This window comes from Odontesthes bonariensis, chromosome 8, assembly GCF_027942865.1.
Source record: "Odontesthes bonariensis isolate fOdoBon6 chromosome 8, fOdoBon6.hap1, whole genome shotgun sequence".
NCBI classification, from domain to species: domain Eukaryota; kingdom Metazoa; phylum Chordata; class Actinopteri; order Atheriniformes; family Atherinopsidae; genus Odontesthes; species Odontesthes bonariensis.
The window spans coordinates 8,844,350-8,853,864 of NC_134513.1; the positions used below are offsets into that span (position 1 = coordinate 8,844,350).

General features: G+C 41.2%; 1 protein-coding gene across 1 annotated transcript; it reads right to left on the reverse strand.

Annotated features, from left to right (window-relative positions):
• Positions 1 to 615: 615 nt before the first annotated feature.
• trim35-14 (tripartite motif containing 35-14) lies at positions 616 to 3,186 on the reverse strand. The gene is made up of 7 exons (XM_075472488.1): positions 3,121 to 3,186; positions 2,502 to 2,952; positions 2,260 to 2,355; positions 1,946 to 2,176; positions 1,755 to 1,777; positions 1,554 to 1,672; positions 616 to 1,419 (listed from the first exon to the last, which is right to left on the reverse strand). Exons 2-7 carry the CDS (start codon positions 2,925 to 2,927, stop codon positions 878 to 880), a joined length of 1,437 nt encoding a protein of 478 aa, XP_075328603.1. The 5' UTR covers positions 2,928 to 2,952; positions 3,121 to 3,186; the 3' UTR covers positions 616 to 877.
• Between the last annotated feature and the right edge of the window lie 6,329 nt (positions 3,187 to 9,515).

Genomic DNA, 9,515 nt, shown 5'->3' on the forward strand with positions numbered 1-9,515 from the left:
TGCACAATTAGCGCCGCTGCTATGTCTAGCAAACAGGTGAATTTAGCTAAAATTAAGTTAATAACTGTTTAACCTTACCGTCTCAAAAGTTGAGCCCGTAGTGGGTCACCTTTTCAGGGGGAAAAAAAGGGAACACAGGTTTGTTACAAGACGTTAACTATAATGACATGAACGTGGACGTGACGTCGACGAGCCAATTTACAGTGTGAGTGGGGGTGAGACCAAATAAAAAGTACATTTAACGTGATTTAGAAGGAAGACGCCGTTTTAAACCATACAAATAAAATGTAAGCACTTAGAAACGTACATAATTGAAAAACGTTATTCGCCAAAAGCCTGGTAAAAGATTTAATAAGGTCTTTTCAGCTAAACAAAATAAATAATCATTTACAGATAACATATCCACCAAGAAACAACACATAGAAGTTGCTTTTTCTGCTAGAATGAGTAATAATAGCTTCTGAGTTTGCTTTTTCGACATGAAAAACATGCCATTTATTGTTTTTGTGTAGTAGTAGCCAATGCTGAAAAAAATGATCAAATGTTTAGAAAATTAACTGGACAGACAGGTCAAACACATCGGGAAACTTGCAAATAATTCATTTTTGTAAATCATTAGGATTTGCAAATGAAGTTTATTTAGTGTTTTCCACAAGTCTTTAGGTATGAACATGATTAGGCTGCGACAGAGGGGGATATTTGGACAGACATTCGCAAACAAAGATATGGTTCAATCTAAAATATATTAAATGCTGATTTTTGTGCGTGTCTGTGTTACAATTCCACATGAAAATACATCAACAGGATAGTTTAGTTGAGTTTCTGCAATTTGATTTTGGGAAAGCTGCAAGTTTTTTAGCTGAAAAGTAGTCAGAGTTCAGGTGGACTGAACTGCTAAAGAAACCTCGATCGGCTCAACTGTCAGTGGACAATTCTGGCACCCCACCCAGAGGTAAGGAAAGACAGCTTCGGTGATGGCATGTTTGAATGTGTAGATGAGCGTGTTGTTGTGCGGATCATAGAAGGACACCCTCCCCTTGTCACAGTCCAGCTGCACTCTGATCTTCTGCGGATTCCTTTTCAGACTTAGCCGTGTCAAAGGAGAGGTACCTGCGAAGTACATTTTGTGGTAAAAGTACACGCACAGGTAGCCGTTGTTCAGGACCGAAGACACTTTCTCTTTCCTCTTGACAGATTCTTTAGCCACGCCGACAACCCAAGCTGTGTTATCGCCCACATTCACCTCCCAGGCATGCTGGCCTGAGGTCAGGGCCTCCCGGCCCAGCACAGCCGTGTCAGGGTCGAACCTCTCCGGGATGTTGGGCAGCCTCTGCTTTTCGTTACTGTCATGGACGCTGGTTAGGTCGTCTGACAGGATGAGCCAGGGGGCTGCGGTGTTGGGATCCAGAGTGACTGGAGCTGAGGAAAACACGGCAGATTGTCAGCTGTGCTTCCTTACAGACAAAAAACACCTTTTCTCAACTTCATGAATACATGAAGCTGCAGCTTTACATGTAAAGCAGATGTCTTTATGCGGTTTTAATTCAACTCACTGTATTTGGCGATTTTATGCATCTTCTGCCACACCTGGAATGTCAAAGAGCCAACATATTTGGCCACATCTATGAGTGCTCCTGGAGTCATTATCACATCCACAGCCGGATAATTAGCTCTGCAGGAAGCAGAAAAAGTTATGATGCGATCGCAAAGAAAGGTCAAAGTTTAAAACAGAATGAGAAGAGTATTTTTTATACCTTGCTAGTGCGCTCTTGCATTTCTAAAAGAAGAATAAAGCCAGATTAAGAATTTGAAAAGTAATAATCATTCGTACATTTATGCAGACTTTGAACATAGATAGATAGATAGATAGATAGATAGATAGATAGATAGATAGATAGATACTTTATTGATCCCGAAGGAAATTCCAGAACATGTACAAACTTACATGAAGGACATAGATGTCCTCCAAAGCCATCTCCTCCTCGAGTACTCGGATGGTTTCGGACACGGACGAAATGTTTCTCTCCATCTCTTCAATCTTCTGCCTCATCTCTTCCCTCTTCTGTTCTTCCTCGCTCCTCAGCGCCGCCATCCTGGATTCCTCTTCGGCACAAAGGAAGTTGTGGAGTTTTTCAAACTCCTCGTGCGTCCGCCTCTCCACAAAGCGAGCCTGCACCTGAAAGAAAGCCTGCTTAAGTATGGCCTGAAGACGACCAGCAGAGCCGGCGAACAGAGCCGCTGTTTTAGGAAGTGTCGCACCTGAATGTATGCCACTGCGTCCTCAAAGTCTTTCTTCATTTTGTCAAACGTGTCCCTCTTCTCCTGCAGGGAGCTGAGAGCAGACTTCATTTTCTCCTGTGTAGACGGTTAAAAGAAGGTTAGCCTCACTTCTCACAAACTTCTTAAATGTCACATGTCATAACATGTTATAAGGGGGGATAATAAAGCACCTCCAAGTACAAGCAACTCTTCATTTAATCTCAAAAAGTCTCAATATTTACCTTCGCATCCACAACTGCCTCACTGAGAGGGCAGCACTCATGCTGCTTGTGTTTCCTTGAGGTGTGGCAGACCACGCAGATGGGCTCCTTGTCCAGCAGACAGTAAAGCTTAAGCCTCTCTCCATGAGCAGGGCACATCTCCCCCGGATCACAGTACAGCTCCCCCGCTGTTGTCTCCCCAGCCTGACTCTCCTCCTGCACATAAGACTCGCACAGGTTCCTCAGGGTCAGGCTGGGCACTGGATCGTCCAGACCCTCGGTTCTGCACAGAGGGCAGTCGTGTTGTCGTCCCCGTCCACTCCAGTACTGCTGCAGACAGGTCGCACAGAAGCTGTGGCTGCATTTGAGGACCACCGGGTTCCTGAAGATGTCACAGCATATGGAACAAGTGAGGTCCACCTCAGCCGAAGAGAGCCGACCCGCCATCCTGACACGTAGCTCCTGTTTCACCCTGAAAATGAAAGTAAAAGGTGATCACACACACACACACATTCTACCCACAACCACTGGCTTTAGTCTTTTAAGTTCAAGCTGCGAAACATCTCAGTGCACAGCCGTCGTTTTACAAGCTTTCAGAGGCAAGATGAAGTTTTATTTGAAACATGAGTGTCAGACGTACCTGACAGCTGTGTTCTTGAGCCAGAAATATGTGCCTAACAGTGAGCACTTCCTGCTTCCTGTATTGCTGAGTCACCCAATGGAGGTGGAGTCTTGAGACAGCTGAACTTTTTAACCCTTTACTAACCTTTTTCATCTTTCTGGTTGTTTTTTTTTCTCTTTCTCTTTAACCTGTTTCAAAGAAAGGCCTTTTTTTTATTGAATAATCAATAAATTTATCAATAATCAATTTTTATCTAAATCACTTTGTCAAGTCACATCTCATGAAACTATAGATATTAATCTGAAAATGGTTGCTTTGCAAAAAAAGAGACAACAATAAATAAATGAATAAAAGAAACATGAAAACATGTCCAATGTGACACTGCAGTCCTCAGTCGTCTGTGAGGGTTTTACTCAGCTTTCATACAACTCTAATAGCATGTCGCCATCTAGTGGACAACAACAACCACAAAAAGGTTTCTTAACACTCACAGTGTTATAACTTATGTAATCAGCTTTGTGCTTGTTGGCAAAGTATCGTGAATTGCGGCGTCCTGGTGTTCAATTCCTGTTCTCCAACGAGCCAACATTAATTCCTCTTTAACCGGACTCAGCAATGCATTTCTGTCCTCTGTCAGGGACTAAAGCTGCACAGCTTTGATCTTCTGTTTCATTGGACAAACACATCACATATCACCAGAAAGCCCAGGATGTCCCCGCCACAGCAAAACAGGTTTTATTCCTGTAGACCGTTTCTTGTTTTATAAATAAAGCTGTGAAGCTCTTTTCCCTTTCAGAAGACAAAAATGCCTCACTGGGTCTGAGGAGGTAAAGTCCTTTTTTTTTATCAGTTTCTTTTGTTACAGAGACCACAAAAACATACTCTGTGTGGTATTTTGAGAAAAAATAGTCCACTCACTGTAGTTGACACTCTTGATAGATGTATAGAGCAGCCTCAGAGCATCATTGTGTCAACTTTCTGTATTTTCTATCTTGTCCGCTTGGAGTCTCTCCAATCCCAACCGAAAGGTGAGGAAGCTTATTTTTAACGTCACCATCAGTGAGCAGAGGCCTAATAAACCTGCTGTTCCTGTTGTCCCACTTCGGCACCCGATGAGAGCCCTGGACTCTTCACCAGGTCAGCGCCACTCATCACATGAGTCACATTGAACTCTTTGTCAAAGCACAAAGCACTCCCAGCAGGTGATCACGCTCAGGGATCCTCGTGCTAAATTTGCATTTTAATGAAGAATACTGAGAGCCTATTTACGAGATGCAGGTGGCTTCTCATGTCTACCAGAAAACAATTAAGTTGAAGGATCTGTTTGAGATGCGAGTCATAGATACAGCTTCAGAATTTAGGGCTGTATTTAATCACAATTATGTGTATGCCTTGAGTTGTATCAGATGTTGTATTTTCCTCCTAAACCATATTTGATTCATCATATCCAGAACAACTCAGAGGCATTGATAATGAATGTCTACAGCCATGCGAGGTGCTCAGAAGCTGTCTACTTGCTTAAATACTTAAAGAAACAAGGCTAACATATTAATATCTACCGAATATAATGAGGGCTGTTTTATTTAAGCAGAATTATAAAACACAAGCTTTTGGGAGTGAAAGTACTTCTGCATTTATTTGTTCACAGTGAGAAACTACAAGGTTTTTGGCTCACAAGAAAGAAAAAGAGGAATTAAAGAGTTCAACTGGGTGACACGAATTTATTCTCAAGGGAGCATGAATATCTGTGCTAGATTCACTCGCAATCCAACTGACATTTGTAAACACATCTCAGCGCGAGCTGAGCCACAGGCTGACATTTCCATCCCTTGAGCCACTTTCATTTGAACTTAGATATGAAGAGGCTGATTTAACAGATTAGACAGGAAACCTGGCCTTTCTCTTTGAGCTCTGACAGATGGAGCGCTTGTCACCTTGACAGAAAAACTTCACCATAAAGTCAGCTTGTGAAAAGTTACCTCGAGCTAAGCTCTGTTTTGTGTTTAGAAGATGGCACGAACGGGAAACGTTAAGCGTTTTGGACTCAAAATCAGCGTAACAGATGGCCTGTTTGTCATCGTAAAAGGAGAGTTTGAGATCCCAGCAGATGTTCCTGCTTGTTCTTTACTTCCCTCCTGCAATAACTGAACGTTTAAGACCCACTGAGCTCTGCTTCAGCTGGCCACTAAAACGTTTACTTTATTGGTATTTAGATAAAAAGGACATTAAAGACACAATATAATGTCTTTACAAGCCTATTTGTGAAATCACATGTCTTGCCATTTAGTTACATTTTGCAACTCACACCCAAAGGTTTTTCGTGGAATTCTGTGACTGGGTGTTCAAATTACATCATCAAATGTCATTCATCTTAATGATGTCTTTAGGAGCCATACATCATCTTGTCTTTATTTTAGACACATCTGATGTAATAAACTGCAACCTGCTTACACTTAGACATTAACTACCACAAATATATTTGTCGTAATAACTGACACGGGACTGAAACCAGTGAGTGTTGCAATTATTTTACACCACTAGGTGTCAGGATGCACCTACTCATGGCAAAATCCTCAGCCAGAGAGCTGAGGATTTCATAATGCTGAAGTCATTCTGCAGTATTCATGCAGAAGAGCTCTTAATTGCTTGAGGCGAATAGATAAATAAAGAGATGCAATCTTGAACTTTTCTCTGTTTGATGTTTACTTTGAAAATAGCTGCGTTAGCTTAGGATGAAGCAGTTAAACACTCACATTTAGCTGGATGTCAGCCTCTCCTGCCCTGTAAATTGGTTGTCAGCCGACGTGACCCGGGCTAATGGTGATTCATCATTGCCCATTCCCAGCCAGTGAGCTTCATCTGGGCTAAGAGTGGGGAGAGGGGAGAAGTGTGTGTGTGTGTGGGGGGGGTGGTTGTGTCAATCTCTGAGCATCTAATGAGGACAGGCAGACAAACAAACAAGACAGACAAGCTCAGTATGACCTGTCTCACCACTTGATCCTCCACGGAGAGGAAATGCTAATTTCAGCAGAGGTTGGGATGCCTTCTTCCTCTGGTCCACAACAGTATCGATGACCGCTGCTCAATATGTACATGATAAACATTATCAGCAAAGCACAACTGTTTCATCATTTTTGTCACCGCTGTACAAGCCTGTTTGCAAATATGGGACAAAAAGCCGATGGTCTATTACTCTGCTGTACTATGCAGTAAAGCTCAACAATAAAAAGTGAGCTGAAGCCATGAAATTATGGCAGGCCATGAGTGGGAAAAATGAAGGGAGGAAGGAAGGAGCGAGAGAAAAGAAAGAAATGAAGGGAGGAAGGAAGGAGCGAGAGAAAAGAAAGAAATGAAGGGAGGAAGGAAGGAGCGAGAAAAAAGAAAGACGGGGGATCTCTGTAAGGGATGGTGGAGCTGGCAAATCTTGTAAAGATACCACCATTTCATATTACACTTATAAAGACCTCATATGGTCGCTTTAAATGTAATATAACAGCACGGAGCTATTCTTTTTTGGACCTTTGGGGGGCAGCAGTTGAGCTGTCATCGACAGTGATTGTTAACATTACTGACTGTTAAATGATAGAACAAACTTTAACCAAGCTTAACGCACTACATAATGGATTAACCATTTTCAAAACCATTCAATCAAATAATTGACCCAAAGTTTGTGTTTACATTGAACATTTATTCACTTTTTCCACGTAAAATTTATCTGCCTTAGTATACCAACTGTTCGCCGTAGCAATGTACACACCATCTGTGCTTGTGTACCAGCTGAGCTTCTGACTGATCACTCCTGTTCATCCAGTTACTCTCCTCAGCAACTCATTTTTTATTGCCTCAAGTTATTAAAAACTGCTCAGATTTTATTGTTATAATGGTCATTTTCTAGGATGAATTCGATGAATGTGAACCTCCATTATTCAGCGTCATGTACCAGATTTAGAAACATCCCAATTCAATAAAGAAGTGCTCTGTTGTGCTTTAAGACAATGGCTCCATTTCTAAAGGAAAAATCATCATTTTAGGCTGTATTTGGACAACATTTGTTTTCATTCTTTTTTATCTTTTATTTTACTCTCATCATACTTGAAATGTTTTCAACAAACTTACCAGTTTAGCAACGGGCCTCTTCACGACGGAGCCACGTTGTTGTGACATATACAGAATGGGATTTGAGATTGTGTTGCTGAAATAAGCAAAACCTTTCTTGAGTAAATGCCATATGCAAAGTGGCATTATAAACCACAGAGGAGCAGGAAGGAGCTAAAGCATTAGAAAAAAAAAAAGTATATATATATATATATATATATATATATATATATATATATATATATATATATATGGTGATTTATTTAATGGCAAAACTCCAATGTTTTTTGGTAAAATTTTCTTAACTGTCTGGCTTCGTCTAGTCTCAAAATCATGTCTCCAAACCAGTGTTTGACAGACACCAAGGCTTACAGAATCAGATTTTGTTCCATCGCAGCCATAAACTGGGATAAACACAAGATGTCATCCCTGACATCTTTGCAAGAAGAACAAAACAAACCGAGTAACTTCTCCACATAGCTATAGCTTCTCGTTTAATTGGTTTTTCCCAGCCATGCAGCTGTTAAGCCCCTCCCAGCAAGTCGTCAGGGCTGGTTCTATGGTTCTACCAGTCTTCCAGTGTGAAACCCCGTCTTTCTGAGACTGCAAGTGGTGCTTTGCAGAATCAAAGCAAGATACCCAAGCAGAAAGATGTTAACAGGGTTAAATTTTCATTTGAGGATGCATCATCAAACTGGGTTCGTGCAAAATGGCACTCATAAGTGTTCCTGAGCACATGCAATGCTTTTAATGCTTTTGCTGCCTGAGGCTCTGAGGATCACAGCCATTCATTATTGGTTTTTGGCCTCGTCTTTCACGAACAGAGATTCCTCTGATTGATCTGAATCTTTTAATCATATTATGCACAGTAAATGATGAAATCTCCTAATTCTTTTCCATTTGCCTATGCTTTCATTCACTGAGTAACAAACCACATATCTTTCTATTTGGAAGACAGCCGCGCTGGCATGCTGTCTTCATACACCTGTCTGGGTTCTGATCTGCTGCCAGTTAACCATGTTTTATAAGCACTGCGCAACTTTTCAAGGCTTTTCTAATCATCCCAACTTTTTTGAAACATTATAGATATGGAAAGTCAGGGCATATATTTTTCAAAAAGCAATAACATTTCTCTCTTTCAACATTTCTCTTGATGTCTGTGTACTGCATCCCAACTTATTTGGAAATAGAATTGTATACCCAAACCAGTAACATTTTTTAGATGATAACATTTTACTGAACACAAAAATTGCAGCGGTACAAACGATTACAGCCAGCTGAATCAATGCATAGTGTGGAGAAGACATAAGATTAATCTCAGAGTAAAGTCACACAACAGAAAAAAAGAAGGGACAAGGGCATCGGAAAAGAATGATACTTTTTGGTCTATCAATATTTGATCTTTTCAGATTAAAATATGATGCACTGACAAATCATTTTCATGCTTTTCACATTATGACACATAAGCAGTGAGCTTGGTCATCGAAGGGAAATGCTGTCACACCATTTCATCAGAGGAGGCTTTCATTTTGTCTCTCCTTTCACACATGGATTGAGTGCTCTGTATAAATTGAATTAGATGCACAATTTCACCAGAGTATAGGAGGCCCTCTCGAAGACCAGGTACCTTCTTTTTTTTTCATTTGGTGGCATATTGATTTTTCCCCTCAGTTATGGCTGAGAAACTTCAACAACAACCTTACACAGACACTGCCAGGCATGTATGATGAAGAATGAAAAAAGTAGGAGACTTCAGGTCTTTTCCCGGCTTGCTATTTTCAGCATGTATTTGGAGGCGTGTTGCAGGGGTTACCTGATAAGACACACTTGCATGTTGCTCACACACACCCACACTTGAATGTCCATGCCCACAGGAAAAACACTCTGACATTTTCACAAACACAAATGTCTACTGAATTGGAGGTAAATCTTAGCACTTTTGGAGGGACTGCTGGAACACCCTGGGCTCAGAAGCCTCCTTGAGTATCTGGAAGGTTACCAGGCCTTCCGGATTTACAAGAAAAACCTCCGTTATATCCCATCTGCACTTCTTTACTCACAAACACACACAGACCTGCACACAACAAGCAAACCCTCTGAAATTCAGAAGAGTGGCATCAATTCAACTTGCTCAGCCTGTCAGGGATAGAGCAATTCACTGCGACACAGCTGCTCTCTCCATCTCTTTGCTAACCCATTTCCTCTCCTGGCTTCCTTAAACTCTGGCTCAGCAAAGCAGAGTGATAACAATTTTGTTTTAGCTGGACGAGTCTGCAGTCTGTGATGATTTTTATTATTTATCTTTTTTTATTTCTTAT

Bases quoted from the DNA above. Each gene is read 5' to 3' on its own strand.
- trim35-14 (XM_075472488.1), bottom strand. From the start codon at position 2,927: ATGGCGGGTCGGCTCTCTTCGGCTGAGGTGGACCTCACTTGTTCCATA. The intron at 1,673-1,754 runs GTATAAAAAATA...TGCTTCCTGCAG, and splicing joins TGCAAGAGCGCACTAGCAAG to AGCTAATTATCCGGCTGTGG. The intron at 1,420-1,553 runs GTGAGTTGAATT...TGTTTTCCTCAG, and splicing joins GCATAAAATCGCCAAATACA to CTCCAGTCACTCTGGATCCC.